General features: G+C 43.8%; 1 protein-coding gene across 1 annotated transcript; it reads left to right on the top strand.

Moving 5' to 3' along the window:
* Nucleotides 1-208: 208 nt before the first annotated feature.
* Nucleotides 209-11,142, top strand: LOC115318523. The gene is made up of 4 exons (XM_040212085.2): nt 209-288; nt 4,970-5,547; nt 8,352-8,580; nt 9,211-11,142. Exons 2-4 carry the CDS (start codon nt 5,371-5,373, stop codon nt 9,363-9,365), a joined length of 561 nt encoding a protein of 186 aa, XP_040068019.1. The 5' UTR covers nt 209-288; nt 4,970-5,370; the 3' UTR covers nt 9,366-11,142.
* The last annotated feature ends 8,064 nt before the right edge of the window (nt 11,143-19,206 follow it).

Genomic DNA, 19,206 nt, shown 5'->3' with positions numbered 1-19,206 from the left:
ACCTTGAAGATGGCGACCATGGTGGGCGATGCCAGCGAACCTAGCGAGTGACGTCAAGTGAATGTCACTTATTGCAGAATAATCAAATTTTTACTGCATAAAACAGTGCACCTGTTGTATGTTTACACATTTTCTCTCTGTGTCTAGAGAGAAAAAATCGCAAAAAAAGCAGCAAGCCATGCAGCTCCTGGCGGACATCGAAGATGCACAGGAAGGCAAGCTTGAAAGAAAATGCATCTCTTGAAAGAAAGGGTGAAGAATTGAAAGTTGAACTGAAGAAATATCGAAGTAAGTTTGGGTGTGACAGTTAACCCAACCAGCACAACCTTTTAAGTGTACCTGTTTTAAATGTGTACTAAAGACGTTTCTGAGATAGTTTGTCATGGTAATAACTTATTCTGTAGGCTCCTAGAGATCCAAGAATTATGCTTCTGCCAGGCCTATTTCCCTACTAAAAATTAGGGCTGGCCATTTGATAGACTAACATACCGATTAATGATTTAATTGCGATTAATTTTTTTAACCGGTTAATCGGTAATATTTTAACGAACTAAAATAAAGTAAATAGTAAACGCTTTCACCACGCAGACGTGGACGAGAACACCTCTATGAAGGGCAAACTTTAGGTCAGAATTTAGACTGAAGTAAACTGTAGGGGGAAGATTTGTAACTCCTGACGAGGTGCTGAAGGTTGCACGTCTCCCGGCCATTACAATAGGGTTTGAGTGTCCGTTTAATGCAGCAGAGAGAGACTATAGTGTGGACAATCAAAGGAGGTCGCTCTTGCCGGATAATATAGCCGAACCTTTTATCTCAGGCTGCTGAAGTAATAATGTGTCAGTGGCTTCGAACTGTTCTTAGCTACGCATCTAGGTTGATTCATAATAAAACTTGTGTATTAGGCCCTTTACCTCATCTTCAGCACATTCAAAAACAGAAAGCAAATATTAATTTTTGACTTTTTAAAAATAATATGCATGGAAATTAACGAGACCGATTAATCGATTAATTAATCGATGAAAGGGTGGCGATTAATCGGGTTAAAACTTTTAATCGACGCCCGGCCCTACTAAAAATGTGATCAAAGTTCGGGCCACACCCTTTTTGAGCGCAAGAAATCTGGAGCACAGAATTCAGCTGACGTGCACCCGTCGTCACGAAACATTGATTGCATTTTTAGTGGAGAAATGGATGTCGCAAGAGCATAATTTTTTATTTCTAAGATGCTTGGAGCTCGTAGAATGAGTTATCGCCATCGACAGATGATCTCCGAAGAGTCTTTAGCGTACCTTTAATAGCTGCATCCCACTAGAGCGACAAACAGCAACAAACGACAGCGACCCACGACAACGAGCGACATGTGACAGCGACCCACGACAATGAGCGACATTCGGATTATGCTCACCACGATTCGGATTATGTTTATAACTTCACATCCGAATGATTGAGGGCAGGCGCTTTTTGGGGGACAATGCGGCATCCCAATTGTTACAGAACGTGATGACAAGTCTTTCCCTCGTTTGCCGGAATGGCTTGTTGCGGAACGTCGTGCCCTGAATCGTGGTGAGCGGTCTTACTTTGGTCAGTCCTCAAATAATTGGTGTATCCATCCTAATGCAGGAACGTACACCTCGACATCTTGAAGAACAACCTTGAGGTCGAGTGGCGGAGCGAGCCACGGGAGGAATGGGAGGGAGGGTAGAAGGGTGGGAAGAGAGGCAACAGAAGGTACAAGCGGGCGATGAGGATAAGTTTGTCTTTGAGAGATGTTCCTTGGTGGGACTGCTTGTTGCGCTTCAAGTCCGATGACGGAAAAGAACTCGTCTGTCGTCGATCGTTTGTCGCGGTTGTTGGTCGGTACAGTGGGGCAGTATCAGCGACATGGAACTTTGTGGTGTCGCTGGACAAAAATCGGTGTTTGTCGCTTTAGTGGGACGAGGCTGTAACTGGAGACTATACGCTTCACAAGTGGGCTCATTTTCGTCTTCTGCGCATGAGAAAGGAAGTAGCGGTGACGTCAGAATGCCGAGCCCTGATTAGCTGATCGCGACCCCCTATCTGAGCGTCGTCTGCTCCTTTGCAACGTCGTCTGCGTCTGTCTTACCTTTCCGGCGACTTTCGGGAGCCGATCCAGAGAGGGCAGACGAAATAACTCGAGCGGTACGTTGTTTTTGTCTAGCAACTAGCAGTCGCGCATCAAGGAGGGAAGTCAAGGACTCACTGGCGAGGTGTCCCGAGGCGCCGAGGTTTGTTTGCTAAGAACTGAGAGGGCGACGGTGGTTAGTGTCCGCAAGTTCCCTCCCAAATACTGTTTCCTTCCTTTCGTGTGCGGCGAGACTTCTCACTCTTTAACGGCGTCGGCGGGTTGGCAAAGTTTACGTCTGCTTTACGTCTGCTAGTCAAAGCGATGGCTGCTTTACCTTTCCTGCGTCTGTCGGAGATTCACCGCTTTTTTACCGGCGGGAGTCACCGCTGCCTCGGAAAACAAGGAGATGACAAGAGTAAGAGATTGACCTCTTAATCTGAAATTGAGGTCCGCGATCAAAGTATAAGACGGGAAGGGTTCACAAGGGTCGTGCGGGCATATTCCATTCAGCACGCCAGCCGGTCGTGGGCAGACGGTCGCCGAGTCGCGGAGTGCCTGCTAGGCCTAACTGCGCAGCTCGCTTGGTCGCGTTTGTTGTAATCGTGGCTGTTGGAGCTTTTCCCGGGTGTTTGTGGATCCAGCGTTCTTGTTCGTTGTGGTCTGTTTCAACTACTTTTTACTTTTTTCTTGCTGCTTGAAGTCGGGACGCGTGAGAAGCGCATGTAGAAAAATAAACGTCCGTTGGTCGTTGCGACGCTGTCGGCCATGCTCATTTGATCGTAAGAAGTGCGTAAGACAGCTTCGGAGCTGTCGTAGAAGTTCGTTGTAACCTGCGCAAAACATACGAAAATTTCGTTTCGTGAATACGAATTTGTTCTAAAGTTTTGTCTTACGCATATTTTTGGCGTAAGATCGTTTTGTAAACCTGGCCTCTGGCCTCTCGACTTTCGAAAGTCGCAGGAAAGGTAAGACAGACACAGACGACTTTGCGAGCCGACGACGTTGCAAAGGAGCAGACGACGCTCAGATAGGGGGTCGGGTTCAGCCAATTCGGGCTCGGCGTTCTGACGTCACCGCTACCCCCTGCACAAGAAGCAGACGAACTTGCTCTCCGCATATTCCGTCTCATCCATATTGTAGAACGCTGTCAAACCTACTGCACTGGTTTGTGCTGCCCACGCTCTCCCCGTTTTATAGAGTGCAGTGATGTGATTGCTGCAGTAATTGCACTAAACTGCGCCAAGGGGCTAACCTTGCTACATCCTGCTACATTAATCTGCACCAAGCCTGCACCTAAGGATTTTTGGCGCCTTTCAGAGCCAAAACTAAACTGAGTACCGTAATTGAGCATGCGCGACCTCGATGGCAGAAGCAGCCGCCCAACACAAAATACCCTGCATCTATCGTCCATTCGGTCCCCCACGCCCCTTGCATGGTTTTTCTTGACGTCTCGTCGTCTCGTGGTTCTTTCTCTTTGTTTTGTTGCTGTGCCACCGCTGCGATTTGTTCTTTCCATGGGTGAGGAGCCCGACAGTTCTCGTAGAATTCAGGCACAGAATTAAATCGTAAGGCACATGCTTTGTGTAAAAAGTGTAATGTAGTGTATGACAATCTATTTGTTTGTGCAGTAACAGGAATGCACAGTCTGCGCAAAACCTGTCTATAGCCCTCTAGTGGCGTGCTCTGTATAGCGCGTGCGACATCTGCCAGGGCGCGCTAGGCCCGAGATAGTGAGCAATTGAGCATCCACAGCCGCTGTGCAGCACTTGACAGGTGCGAATGTTACCGCAGACTCTTCTGCAGACTCCACCTGCCGACAGAGGAGTGCTTATTGCCGCCAGGCTGCGAAATCTATGGACTCGGCGTGGCAACAATGCATGCGCCGCCGGCGCCGCACCATTGTGGAAACGGGTCGCCAGATTGGGCGCCTTGATTTCCCAGCTTTGCGACACCAAGCGCTCCTCTGGTGGCCGGCAGAGTCTGCAGAAGGGTCTGTGCTAACATTTGCACCTGCCAAGCGCTGCACAATGATTGCGCATGCTCAGGGGCACGTTGTTTCAAGCCCAGCACACAGCGGCAGATGTTGCACGCGCAGTACAAAGTGCATCGCTCGAGTACCTTAGACAGGTTTCATGCAAACTGTACACTCCTATTAGCGTGCAAACAAATAGAATGCCCTACACTTACACACTATTGTTTACACTGCGTCTGCCTGACAATTGAATTCTCCAAGCGACTGTCGTTTAATTCGCTGTTCACCAGTGGAAATAACAAGTTGCGGCGATGGCACAGCATCAAAAGAAAGGGAAAACGCATAGGCTGCATCCCACCATATACTCCTTTTCATACAAAATATGTGTAGGGTTTTTTGTTTTCGGAGAAAACCAGATATTACCTGTGTTCTGCCCCCCTCCCCCCCCCTCCCCCTCAACAGGGCTTGTGAAAATCGGGCTAAATCCTATTTCTCTCCACAAAGCATCCTTCAAATCAGCTGAATTCATACAATATAGGACCAATTTTGGATCTGTTTCGAAGGCGTTTCCTGAGTCGCCTGTTAGATGGTTATAAACCTTAGCCATGACCTCACCAAATATTCACTTCGGAATGGCTCGGAAGGTGGAAAGATATCATGCTCATCGCAATATCATATACTCTGTTGACTTTATCACCCGAATTCCAGAACTGTTCTCGCAAAAACCCAATTTCTTCTCGATCATCACCCTAAAAACGCGACCGATTCTTACCGCCCGATGTTTGGAATATATAAAACCCAGAAACGAAGAACCCTAAGTGAACAGTGCTGTCGGGTCAACGACGATCATGTTACAGGAGATCAAGACAGTAGAATGTTCATGGCTATATGTCTTTTCTGACTGCATCCAGAGCTGGACGGCTACCTAAAAACAGCAGAAAAGCTGCTCAAGCACTTGCACTGCCAGACCTGCGGCAAGAACCTTGTGCTACAGGAGTACGAGGTCGCAAGTGACACCGAGAAACGCGAGACCCCATGTCATGACGGGCTTGGTGCAGGTGCTGCGAAAGGGGAGGTGACGGCTTCATCCTCTGGACTGCATCTTGCTGTTCCTGGGAGTTCTGGAGCAATCTGTAGAGCAACTCTCGAGAACACGAGGGCCTTCCCTGCCCACTGTAACATTCAGCGTGTTTCCCCCGCGGAAAGGAACATTGAGCAGCCAGCTACAAGAGCCCCACAAGCGAGGAGCGCTGCACGTGGACCCAGCAAGGAGGCCGAACATACTCCGGCTGCTTTCGGTCGTCCAGCCTCCATGCAACTGCTCAGTCAGAGTGTTCCCCCCGTGGAAAGGAGCAGTGAGCAGCCAGCTACAAGAGCCCCACAAGCGAGGAGTGCTGCACGTGGACCCAGCAGGGCGGCCGAACATGCTTCTGCTGCTTTCTATGGTCCGGCCTCGACTCAACTGCTCTACAGCTGGAGTGATACCAATGTGATTATAGTGTGATTTTTATTTTAATCCTCCCTGAACTTTCAGAAAAGGCTTAATAGGCCACTTCAGCCTCAAAAAACATGTTTTAAACAGTCTGGTTAGGACAACCATGTCATAAGATGATTTTTTCATGAAACAGGAATTTAATTCTAGCAATATTTACGGTAAAGAGGAGAGGGGATGAGAATCTCGACGCGACAAGTATTATTGGCCTTGTTCGATCACGCGCTTCTTTTTAAAAAATAGAGCCTTCCATTCCAAATATCGCTATACGAATGAAGTTTTGGGGTTTGTAGTGCCCCGCCTGTCGCTCCTGCCTTGTTTTGTGAAATTCAAATTGCTGCTCAGCATCTCTTTAAATATTGCTAATTTGTTTGCGATGAGGAGTTTGCTTTATTTCCCATATACTTGAATAGATGCTTTCAGTTCTCGTTCCTGGGGAATTTCAGAAACGGTGTTCCGTCGTCCCCGAATCATGGCTGCTCTCTGTCCAGATTGCCTTACCTCGTTTTGTACATTCTCTTATGTTGTGTCATTTTCGCCGCAGGTGCAACAAACGCCATGCCACTTTCGCCGCTCTGGTAGTGAGTGGTATGCTGTTGGCCACCACATACTATGTTGCTAGCAGCTTGTTCTCTTTCTGCCCATATGACGCTTCAAGCGAGGAGTTTTGAACGCCACTACACGTCATTGCAGTAACTGCAGAAAAAAAGTAGCACTTGTGAAGTGAAGGCCGACTGCACTTGGACCAGGCCGTTCGCGCTTGCTATGTGAAATGTAAGAGTAAAACATCAGGTATTGTTTGCTTGGTCAAGATGCAGGACACTGCTTTAACATTTCAAATACTTTGCCTTTCAGATGTTTGCATAGCACTTGAACGGCAAAAAATTCACAGCACGAAAGCAGAATCCTGCATTTTCAACGAGCAAACAATATTCAGTGTCTTAATTAAGTTGTGCGAATGGCCAAAGCTGAGAGCAGTAGGTTTTTGCTTTTTGATTGCTACTTTGTTCCTGTGCTTACTGCAATGACATGTGCACTGATGTTCAGGACTTCTCTTTGGAAACTGCATATGTAGGTAAAAATCGCGCTAATTTCGGGATAGAATCTGGTGGCGACAATAGTACCCTCCCCATCAATGGCATGGTGTTCGTCGACGGCCGCATAAAAATGATGAAATATACACGAATAAAGAACAAAATTAGTTTATTTAAAAGGAAATATTTAAGACAGATGAATAACATGCAAGGCAAGGTGATCTGGACAAAGAACAGTCAGGAGACACGGCCGATGGAACACCATTTCTACAATTCCTTAGACGTTGGGCCACAAAAGAAACAGCCACAGGCCTATTTAAGTATTCGGTAAAAATTCTGTTTTTAGTCCCTTTCGTAACAAGCAATTCACCATGTTTTCTGTTAACGTTATTTTTCTGGCCTTGCTAAAATAATGGTAACATTGAACTTCGCACAGTGGTTATCTCTAAAGGCGAAGTGCGACAACAACATAAGATGCAGGCGTAAGTGCACATGCTGTGCTGACTTCCAGCTTAGTATACTTAAAACATATGGCAATTAACTCTTACCGCGCCCATAGAACGGAGATCAACGGGTACGGAGACCGATTACAAAGCTTCCGTGGAGCTTCCCGGGCACATTGCGTAGTCGGTAGGCGGTTTGGAGACTCTACTTTCAGTTTCTATTCTGATTGTTCGTCTTTCCGCATGGCAGCAATTTTTAAGCCCATTGTAAAACCGATGGCACGCCGACGTTGATGACAGCCAGGGCCACGCACTCGCAAGCATGGCAGATCTTGCAACTCTGTTGAATCTTCTGTCAGTTTCTTGGAATAAGATAGCAGCAGTGGGTCTGACGGTGACGTCAGGTCGTTAGATTTCAATTGTAAGTTGCGATCGGCAAAAGCAGCCCGGAACGTCGGCGGCAGTTTGTTGGCAGGTGTCGTTTCACCCAACAAAAGCCACAGAATAGTCATTTTTCTCTTCGTAAGGGAAGTGTTAATACATCCTCGATGAGTTTATCGACCCAGCAACAATTAAGGAAAATAATCGTCAACCTCAGAATAATCAGTAAAATGTGTTGCAGCCGATGTTAGCCATACGGGTAGATTTGTGAAAGACAGGTAACATGACCAATTACTGTAACCATGCTGTTATCTGCCCTTATTCTGCTAATCTCGCTCCGTGTGCAGTCAGGATATAATGAAATACAAACAAGTGTTTCGCGGTTTTGAAAACATTCTGGGCTTCTCGGAGGTCGCCTGGGAACTCGCAGAGTATGCTGTGGGTAGTGAACGCTCCCCCGCTCCGACTTCATGTTCTGGAAAGTTGCCAGGCAACATGCTGCCCCACGTGACCCAGCAAGCACCAAGAGTCACCCCCTCCGCTGTTTGTATTTCAATGTATCCTGACTGGACACCCGTCGGCAATATGGAGATGAACGCTGGACCGTCAACCGTCCCATACTATCCGTGCCATGACGTGGCAGTTGTAGCGGCTTTGGAGATTAAGTGGTCTAGAGTGGTCAAGAATTTCACCTGGGATTGTCAGGGAAAACCTGGAGAAGTCAGGGAATTTAAAAATAAAATAATTTGCTAGGCACCCTGGTTGGGGAAATGTTGGCATGCACGTCTTTTGGGAAGTCTGCCTTCCAATTGCCATCTTCTTTATGCCCTCTTTTGCATCCAGTGCTACTGTCTCCTTTCGTCCTTTTGCACCTTGTTTTGCTGCGGAACGTTTCTGCGATAAAATGTATATTCTGGTTTATTTTCATTTTTCGCTATTGCAGGTTGTCGAGCTACAGCCAGGCTCCTCAATCTTCGTCGAGCAAGGTTCACTGTGGAACATCGAGACAACATGCAAGACGGCGACAGCCACTGCCCGTAGCCTGCTGACCGCTGTATACACGCAGCAGGCACTGCTGGTTTGTTCTGTCAAGGGAAACAAGGCAAAGGGCATGCACAGACCCTCCGAGCAACGGCCGCCGCTCCATTTTGGTGGGATTGCTGCCATATTGGGTAAGTTGCTGCATTCTCATCGTCTGCTTTGTGTAGCATCAGCATGAGTCAACACTCCTGATTTCTGCTTGGTTCCGAAGTGGCATTTTTAATTATATCCTTGCCAAACCAATCACAAAAACTGTAATGCATTTTTATCCGGAAATCAGCAACAACAAAACAATTACAAACAATGGTGACAGCAAGGTTCCAACCTGGGACCCCTCGATCATGAACAAAGCGCTTTTTCAATTAACAATAATTGTTTATGAAACTCTGCTCAGTATTTGTGGACGTAATTAGGGCGGGGACCAGCTCCATGATGTCATCAGTGACATCATGTTTTTTTTTTTATTTTATTTTCTATTTTCAGCCTTGTTATTTGATTTTATTGAATTTTTGCAAATTAAATGTTATTTTGTGATTTTATTTTATTTGTTGGCTACATTGGTAAATATAGCATTTCCGTTCGTACGTAACTGTGGTTCTGATAGAATGTCGCCGACAGATGTCAGATTTCTTTTTGAACAGGCGTCGCATGTATAAAATCCACACCGATTATAACACGTATATGTCAGAGAAGTATATGTCACAGTTTTAGGTTTTAGGCAATTACGTATATGTGCTGATTATTGCTTGTCTCCTTTGCAGCGTACACAAAGGATGTCGCACAGAAGAAAGGATGGGAATATTCTGAAAAGGTCATTCTTCTTTCAATGGGGACGAAACTATCAGAACTAAGGTCAGAGATGAAGAAGCAGCAACAAGTGTCGCCTGGTCTTGACGAAGTTTCCACTGGTGAATGAATAACTGCCGCAACTCCCTACTTTCAGCTACAGCAGTACCGCGGTAAGCTATTAGGTCATCTCACTTGTGGAATTTTCCATGGATGCTGTATGTTGCACCAGTGCCCCAACGACATATTTTAACAGCAGTGCTGTACTCTTAAAAAAAAAAAAACACATACCAGCAAATCTGTTTTAGCCCTTCTTTTAACTTTTTATTTTATGTTGCAAACTGCAGTTTTAGAAGAGCCATTGTTGAAGTGAAGCGATGGAGGTACTTGAAAAAAAAATTAGGTGAATTCTAGTGTTTCTATGCCGTGAACCCAAATGCCATAACCATTTACTGCACAAGTATTGTTAAATGCGAGAAAATATAAGCATTCATTGTTGCCACGTCATTGCGGAGCTTTAGCTGCGTGCCCAAGGCTAGGGAGACGGGGCGTCGGCCCCAGTTTGGAAGTGGTTTTATTAGGGCTGGGCGTCGATTAAGAGTTTTAAACCGGTTAATCGACACCTTTATTCGATTAACTAATATATTAATCGGCCTCGTTAATTTCCATGCATAATATTTTTAAAAAGTCAAAATGTTTTATTTGTTTTCTGTTTCTGCCTTTGCTGAACATGAGGTAAAGGGCCTACTAGACAAGTTTCATTATGAATCAACTTTCATGTGGTTAAGAACAGTTCGGAGGCACTCGCACGTCATTACTCCAGTGGCATGAGGTAAAAAGTTCGCTGATGTTATCCGGCAAGAGCGACCTCATTTGATTGTTCACACTATAGTCTCTCTCTGCTGCGCTAAACGGGCACTGAAATGCTATTGAAGTGGTCGGGAGACGTGTAACACTCTGCACCTTGTCAGTTAGGCTAAATTTTGACATAAAGTTTGCCCTTCATAGACGTGTTCTCGTCCACGTTTGCGTGGTGAAAGCGTTTACTTTTTGCTTTATTTTGGTTCGTTAAAATATTACCGAATAACGGGTTAAAAATTATTCGCGATTAAAGTATTAATCGATTAATCGATAGGGTAATCGATCAAATGCCCACCCCCAGGTTTTATGGCTCCACAGCACGTCGGATTGAGCCATAATTGTGGTATCTGTTATTTTAAAGGCCAAATGAACACATTCAAGTGTTTCTCCAATATACAATTGCCCCATGTTCCCTTAAAAGCTGATTAATAAAATTTGTGAGAAGGCAACAAGCCTTCATATATTAATTGCTAAAATTTTGCCTTTCATAGCCTGGTAAAAAAAAAATTGAGAGAGATCAAGAAGTTGCACCGATAATGATGCACAGGAGAGCGGCGTGGTCGTTTCGGTATCAGGCCACTATCTCAGCAGCGTGTATGCGCCAGTGTCACACTCCCAAGGTAGTAAGGTCGGACCGAAATGACTACTGTAAACGATTTAATTTTAGCGAGAACCTAATTTTCGCGAATCACCTACAATTCGTGAAAAATAGGTCCCGTGAACAATTCCCCTAAAATGTAAACACATTGGAATTTATATTGAAATTCCACCGCTTCGCAAAAAGTTAGAACCCGCAATTATTCTAAAACTTCAGCTTTCACCTAAATCGGAAAATATTGAGCCTGCGAAAAATAAATCGTTTACAGTATGTCGCTCTTTTATGCACCATTATCCGCACAACTTCCTGCATCCATTGCAGTGCTTGATTCGTAAGCGAGGCAACAAAAAGGAATAATTTCAACTATGAATATCTGAAAGTCCATTGCGTTTGCGAATTGTTTCAATTAGGTTAGACATTAATGATGGCTCTTTAAAGGGAAGATGGGACACTTCTGCATTTGAGGAAAAAACACTTGAATTGCATTCATTTGGCCTTTAAAATAACAGTTATCACAATTGTTTCATTGCAAATCACGCCGGAGAGCCATAAAACAATTACAAAATAGGGCTGAAGCCCCGCCTCCCTAGCCTTGGGCTGCCAAAAGATCCGTCGATGACGTCCCATACAACAACTGTCTTTCGCGTTTTGTCGCGTTTAATACTTGCGCGGCAATTGGTTTGGGTGTTCAGGTTCACGGGGTAAAAATGCGCTAGAATTCATTTTTTTCAAGAACCTCCGTAGCTTCCCTTTAAAACTGTAGTTGCAACATAGCTCTTTAGGCCTTTATTACTAAGTGAATGAATAGATTTGATTAGTTAGTGAACTTGTTGTGATGTTTATACACTTATCTAACGTCTGCTGAGCCATCCCCATGCCTATCATTTCATTTTTTAAAACTAGCTAAGGTTAACGAAACTGGTGTTTTTACTAAGCCTCATGTGGATCTAGAGAGGGCACATATCTTCACTTCCTGCAGTTAATGCTGGGGCTTACCATTTATTTACCTTGATTTCTAGGGTCAGCCACAAGGTTTCGGTTTAGAGTTTGCTCTGCATGTGACTCGCTTCCGTCAAAAATCATTGCAAACTCTAACTTCTGGTATGTCACTTCAGAATTTCAGAAACTCGTTCACACCCAAGACATTATGGATCCTATTTTTGAATTGCCTCATATGTGAATAAGGGTCGCATAATATGACAGAACCCAATTTTTCAGAAAATATCGATATTTCCAGGTGGATTGAAGGTAAATATTTTAAGGAATGCGTATAAACCTAGACCTGCAGGAGATATGTTGTTTCATCCAAGTAGAAAGTCATATGCACCAAATAATTTACACATGCTGAAATGCATATTTCAGAATTTTGAAAATAGGATGAGCGTGTGCCCTTAGAACGTGACATGTAAAGGAAAGTTCCACAACTGAATTGATCTAATAACAGTTGCAGTCATGTTCCCCAGTGAATGCCTCTTAAACAAAATTATATCTTCAATCACGCTTATATCCCACACTATTGTCAATCATCAATATGGCTGCTATCTTGATAGGCGCCAGGGCGTCCTCTTTGCTTTGAAAATATCAAATAAAGTTCAATGTTTGTTGCGTTCTATGTTTGTTGCATATTGTGATTTTTTGCAAACTATATATGAGGTGTGCCCGACAAATGGGTCAGCTGCCCAATTCTTTTCTGCAGATGGATTATTATGAATATTTACTAAGTACACATTTCGCTGCTCTCTGAGATCGCTAAGGGTATATATTCTGTACTACGTAAATGCACGTTTCACAGTGTGGGATAGCAGTAAAATGTGTATTTCGTGGATATTCATAGAAATGCATTATATGATCCCATTTCTGTGGAAAATAGGGTACCTGCCCCATGGAAATAATTTTCATGTGATTCTAGAAGGAGCATCGCGTGAAAATTGCTATATATGGGTGGATACCCTATTTGCCAGGCCTCTCTGCCCAATTCTATACCCTTTCTGCCCAATTCTATACCCTTTCTGCCCAATTTCATATATTGCATATAAGGAATTGGGCAGATATGGGTATATAAGGAATTGGGCAGATATGGGTATATAAGGAATGGGGCAGATATGGGTATATAAGGAATTGGGCAGATATGGGTATATAAGGAATTGGGCAGATATGGGTATATAAGGAATTGGGCAGATATGGGTATATAAAGAATTGGGCAGATATGGCTTTATCAGTCCAGATATAGCCTCACTATGCATATCTGGCCATATCTGCCCAATTCCTTATATATCCATATCTGTATTTCTTAGTATAAGTTAAGATATGACATTTCTGTAAGGGTAACTATAGGCCAATATCCGTGTTACCTGTCTTCTCTAAGGTACTCGAAACGATTATTCTTACGCGCCTCGATCACTTTTTTTGTAACCATTCTATATTAACAGACTATCAGTTCGGCTTTCGCAAAGACAAATCTACGGAAGCCGCCTTGTTATCTCAAAAAGAAATTGTATTACGAAATATAGAAAAAAGGCTGATTACTTTAGGTGTGTTCATTGATTTTAGTAAAGCGTTTGATGTCCTAAATCATACAGTACTACTTATGAAACTTAGTCGATATGGCGTCCGCGATGTACCACTTGCCTTACTTCACTCGTATCTACGAATAGGAAACAGTGTGTAGCTATTGACGGTTTTTTCTCTTCTTTCCAAAGTGTTCTTTGTGGCGTACCGCAGGGAAGTATACTTGGACCTTTTCTATTTAACGTCTACATCAATGATCTAGTAAACATCGATAACCAAGTGCGGTTTGTTATATATGCGGACGATACGAGTATATTTTTCTCTGCGGCTGATGCTGATACAATGTTATGCCAAGCCAATGCTACTCTTACCAAATTTGCATTGTGGTCTGATACTAACGGCCTTAAGGTAAATACAATGAAGTCCAAAGCCATCTTATTCAGATAAAAAAATAAGCCCATTTCAATAAATTATACTCTCTCTCTAGGTACGTCATCAATCGAATCAGTCAGCCAGCATAAAACTTTAGGTGTATTTTTGTCAGAGAATATGACGTGCGATTGTCATGTAAATTATTTAACAGCTAAACTTTCTGGGATCGTTGGTATGTATTTCTCGTTGTCGCAACGTTTAACCACTCAACACTAAACTTAAAATTTATTATGCATTATTTTAATCGCACTTGAGTTATTGTCACCTTGTATGGGCTACTAAAACAAATACAAACCCTAAAAACATGCTATTACTGCAAAAGAAAATAATACTATATATTGCTGATGTTTCCTACACAGACCACACAGAACCTTTATTTTTAAAATATCAAATAATTCCGGTTGAACGTATGTATGAGTATCGTTTGCATTGTTCCATTCGTTTCTCCTCCACACTATTCATTGATTTCTTGTTCACTATTTCTGAGCTTGTAAGGCATAGCAGTGATGTCAACATACGCCGCAGAGAAGCATGGGTCCTCCCTTGTTCCCGCACGAACTACAACTTACAAGCTTTACATTACAACCTACCACTTGTTTTAAATAAATGCCTTACAAACAACATAAACATATACACGATTAGCAAACGAGACTTGCGCTCTGATATCTTCGTTGTTCCCTGACTTAGTGTTATAATGTTTATAAAGTTTCGATGTTTTTCATTTTGATTTTTTTGTTTTATCAAATGTTACCCTAGGAGAGTGTTGCGCACTACCAAGCTGCTGCCATGTAATAAGGGTCCCAGACCCAGTCAAGCTGTCTCAACAGCTTTTTGTCTGGGACTCTTTCCAGTGCTTCTGGAAAATAAATATTTGATTTGATTTGATTTAACTTAAGTGGACTCTTATTAGGTTTATTTTACAGATATCCAATGAACCGCAAACAAAGCAAAAGAAAAAGCTAGTGCACTGACGAGTATACTTGAACAAATGCGATCATCTTGCAGTAGAAATTAAGTCTAAAAGAAGCGCAATAACAAAATAATGAGACAGACTGCAAAACAAAAAGCAAGCAGTTTTTCTTTTTTTTTGACTAAAATGCATGCACCCAGATAGCACACCGCGTCGGCCGGTATGGGGACTACGCCGGCCGGTCCTGTAACAGGATGGCGGCGCCCGGCCATGGGCGCCGGTGAGCTACCGGCCCCGCCGGCGTGGGCGTTTCGTCTTACTCACTGGCCAGTTCAGCAGAGGTTACAGTGACTTGCCGGCATCGTGTTTTTGATCCCTTCGCTCGACAGTATTTCCATGGAGGTTCCAGTAACTGGCCGGCATCGGTATTTTGCCGTCTTTGATGGCCAGTATTTATATGAAAGTTCAGTAACTTTTCGGAATCTGGGCTTTGCTCTTCACGCTGACGAGCCCCGCCGTGGAAGTTCCGTTCACTGACCGACATCGTTTTATTTCTTTTTTTGCCGTTTTCACTATGCACCTAAGTCATTGAGATTCTGACAAACAGCGGCAAGAAGCGCATGAATAGCGAGGCGAAATTTTTGCGTTGATAAATCCTTCGTAAGTGACTGCCGACGCTGGCGTATTTGATCCCAGCATGGCAAGGCTGACGTGTTTTACCGCGAAAACGAGAGAAAAAAACAAAACAATGCGGTGAGGAAAACACATTCACGATATAGAGATTCTGAATACGTAGGCCACGAAAAATAAATTTTACAACGCCGAACATTACTTTTTCAGAAATCTAGTTTACTTTGATGCTAGACTGAACGTTCGACGGTATACGCACGTGTTTGTCTCAGATAAAAAATAAAAAAAAACGGTATGAAGAAAAAAAAAAGAAGAAACACGTGGCAGGAATGAGCACGCGTTTTGAGCTCCAAAACAATAATAAACATTAGTCTCCGGAAACTAGAAAAAGTAAGATATGTGTTTATTGCTTACGACGCCACGAGAGGTACCTAGTTCTCCTCAGATCATGTTACTGGTGATTTTAATTGAGTGTGAAAATATGCTATTTCAGGCAGGAATCGACTGTGTTCTGTGGTAGTTACGATCATCTAACAGAAATATTTCAAATGTTCACATAGTCAGATGATCTGTCCCCGATAACTTATGTTATACGACATACCGCACCAGAAAAACGGGAATATATATATATATACATATATATATATATATATACAGGAAAAAACGAGAAACACCAATGCGTTGTGAATGTTTACAGTGTCGGGTTTGTGAATGTGACCCCTTGACGCTACGAAACAAATGTTCTGAAACCGAACGATACCGTTTCTTAAAGCTAGTTTAATAATCCACACTGTTCTTGTATGTCAGAAACAAAAACTTGTCTAGGCCTAATAAAAAAGTAAAACTGCGGAGTGCAACCTCGATAAGTAAAACCAGGATGCACCGAAACAAAATTAAGTACTACTTTCCGAAAGTCAGAAAATTAAGAGATGTTCTTAATACGTAGCGCGCTATGAGCTCAGATAAATAACTGCCTTAAAATAGCAGTATTTTCTTTTGAGACAAGCTTCTGCTGCATTACTGTGGCAGTTTGACCACTTACACAATTTCCCATGTTGCTCTCAATATTACCATTATTGTTACCTTCCTCACTTCGTTGGTAGCACTTGCGCCGTTTGCCTATTACACTAACCCACCTATTATCACCGGAGAGAGCGAATTATTCCCACAAAACGAGAGGGTCACGGTTTGGGCATTGCGTCAATTCAAACTTGGACTTGCACTTTCTATTTTCACATTCTGCGTAATTTTTACCCTAAGGTATGGGGTCGGCGACTGCAAAACACAGGAAATATTGAAATCAATAAAAACAAATATAAACAGAATAAAATAAATAACTCCACTCCACTGGGATTCAAACCAGCGACCATATGATCAGCGAGGAAGACCAAACGGCCAGTGGTAAGAACTTGTTTTTTAGGAGGTTATTTGTCTGCTGAATTCGCTTGGATAAATTCTGTGGTTATTCTCGTATTTAATTTTTTGCTACCTGTTGGTGTTCGTATTTCTAATATTGTGGCAATACTGACGTGCTCAGTAATTTATTATTACTAGGGGTGGGCAGTTAATCGATTAACCCTTCGATTAATCGATCAAGGCCTTAATCGCGACCAAATTTTTTAACCGGTTAATCGCTTTCTTAATCGGCACTCCAAAAGAAGTCAACTGGACGCACGCATGGCTCTATCCTGGACGACCTGCCCGAACTAGAGGTGACGCATGCCCCCCCCCCCCCCCCCTTATTAAGGAAAACGCTGCGTGGCGTGCATCCGGACGTTGTCTTGAGCGGTTTTCTGTTCTCGGCCAGGTGCTACGAGTATGAGCAAGCTTCAATTCTCGCACTAGCGAAGCGTCACGTGTTCGAGGATATACATTGCAGTTCTACCGGTGCCAGACGAACAAGCCGGGCCCGCAATTGACCCCTTTACGACAGCGAAACTTCAGGTGTTAAGGATCTAATACACATCCTGCCGAGGCAAGACAAACAAGCAGAAAAACAAGCTGGGAAGCTAACAACGCCATGGTTACTTGTTCCAGTATTCGGCCCGTACAAATGCTTATTCCGGAGAAGGCGCCGTGTAACCGAGCTTTCGGTTGCACGTCAAAAGAACCCCAAGTGGTCGAAATTAATCCTAATCCTCCGCTGGGGCGTGCCAGATGCGCGTCGTAGGTTTGGCACGTAAAACCCCCAAATTTGGCGCGTACAAATGGACGAGTGCGCGAGTATGAAACGCAGTCTCGCTGGAAAGTTGGGGTTTAAAGTAGAATCCAATGGTGTAGACTTTAACTCGAAGGAAGTCCTCTGCATCATCTGCGAAAAGCCGTTTTCATACAGTGGAAGCGTACGTTCGCTTCAGTATCAACTACGAGCGAAGCACCTATGTAGCTGCAGCAAGAACCATCCATGAAAATGCAGACAACATTCAAAACCTTCTCGTCGAGGCCCCTTTCTCTGAAAAAAGTAGAAAGCATCGCCCAAGCCCTGACTTCTTGTCTTCCTGTCGGAGAATGCGGACGAACATCTTTGTCTTCAGAGCTGGAGCAAAAATATGTGAGTCTTTGAATCGTTGAACTGTACGTATCCTCAAATGCAAATGTCCTTTGCGCCGCGTAACAGAAAGTAAAATAAGTCTTCTAAGGCAAGGCGAGTTGTTGCAATCTTTTAATATATTATTCATAAAAATCAAGGCAGCCGGTTAATCGATTAAAGGGTGGCGATCAATCGGGTTAAAATATTTAATCTAAACCCTGCCCTAATTAATACTCTATATCCCAGTAGTTTGCAATGCGCTTTGCTGTTCGTTTCATTGCAAGCGTGTTGAAGATACGCGAACATAGCGTTCACAAAGTCGCTAGACATACATAATAGCCAACGAATGCAATCCAATCCACAACCTTGTTTTGCACTTGCCGCCGGTCGTGTTCGCCGTGAGTGTTTCATATCTCTGTCTTAAAGGTAAATTTACCGATTAGTCGTGATGAGCTGAGTTTACCTTAGTTTCAAATGTGTCCGCAAAAGAAGGAAGCGACTGTGAGCCGTGGAACTACGTCGAATCTGCTCAACAGCCAAGATCGTGGCACGGTCGTTCCAAAGTAAGTTCCTTTCTTTGTTCGTTAGGGCTAGAATATTCTTTCCTCCATTCAAAGTGCTTGTTATATTTTCTAGATCGCTTGCTTTTACCATTATTACTAATTGTGCGCAAATGGTGTTATGTGAGGTTGTTTTCCTTCTTCTTCCCGAAGCAGAGCACTCCATCCTCGCGTTAATTATCGGTCACAGATGAGCGCTTATCGCCCATTCACACTGGAAGCGGATCCGCGTTCCCGAAGCGGTTGCGAACGCGGTTGTATAAAGATTCAGTACAATGTCACGCGCACTTGATGTCATCGAGTGCGCGAGCCATTGTACTGAATCTTTTTACAACCCCGTTCGCAACCGCTTTGCGGACGCGGATCCGCTTCCAGTGTGAACGACCGGTTAGGCTGTGTACTCGCTCCAGGTCTATCAGTAGCGGCGAAACATTTTGGGACATAAGGGCGGGCGGGCGAGCAGGCAAGGGCGGAAAAAGAAAGGGGGGGGGGGGGTTGATTGCATCCTTCCACCGTATTATTTACTGGTAAACTAGAATGTCTGGAAAAGCGCGGTGCCCCTCCATCGCCGAAGCTCTAGGTTTGACACTACGAGTGGATTTTTTGTGGGCATCTGCGTCCGGAGAGCTGGGCCAGCAAAAGACAGCGATTGATTGATCGAGCAGGCCCGCAGCTTCCGCCGCCCAGTCGTCTGCAAACGACTTCATTTTTGCGCTTCGTAATCAGCAAAGAATTGCTAAAAATTGGTTCCGCGGTAAATTCACCCCATGGTGATTAATGCATAGCATTCTTCTCCCGATCGCAAAGAATTTGTGCCCGCGAAATAATTTTTGACGTCACTTCTCGCGTAATGTATAAGCATGTCCTTAATTAAGGTAGTTTCTGGCCAGTTTATGGGACGTATATTTTGTTCAGTGTAAAAATATAGTGTTCATTCCTCAC

The sequence above is a fragment of the Ixodes scapularis genome, unplaced genomic scaffold, assembly GCF_016920785.2.
Source record: "Ixodes scapularis isolate PalLabHiFi unplaced genomic scaffold, ASM1692078v2 PGA_scaffold24__2_contigs__length_7659602, whole genome shotgun sequence".
NCBI lineage: Eukaryota > Metazoa > Arthropoda > Arachnida > Ixodida > Ixodidae > Ixodes > Ixodes scapularis.
The sequence above is the reverse complement of the archived record's forward strand: the minus strand, read 5'-3'. Positions and strand labels throughout refer to the sequence as shown.

Excerpts from the sequence above, each read along its gene's own strand:
- LOC115318523 (XM_040212085.2), top strand. The coding sequence starts at position 5,371 with ATGCAACTGCTCAGTCAGAGTGTTCCCCCCGTGGAAAGGAGCAGTGAG. Across the intron at positions 5,548-8,351 it reads ACAGCTGGAGTGATACCAAT|GTTGTCGAGCTACAGCCAGG; the intron begins GTGATTATAGTG and ends TCGCTATTGCAG. Across the intron at positions 8,581-9,210 it reads TGGGATTGCTGCCATATTGG|CGTACACAAAGGATGTCGCA; the intron begins GTAAGTTGCTGC and ends TCTCCTTTGCAG.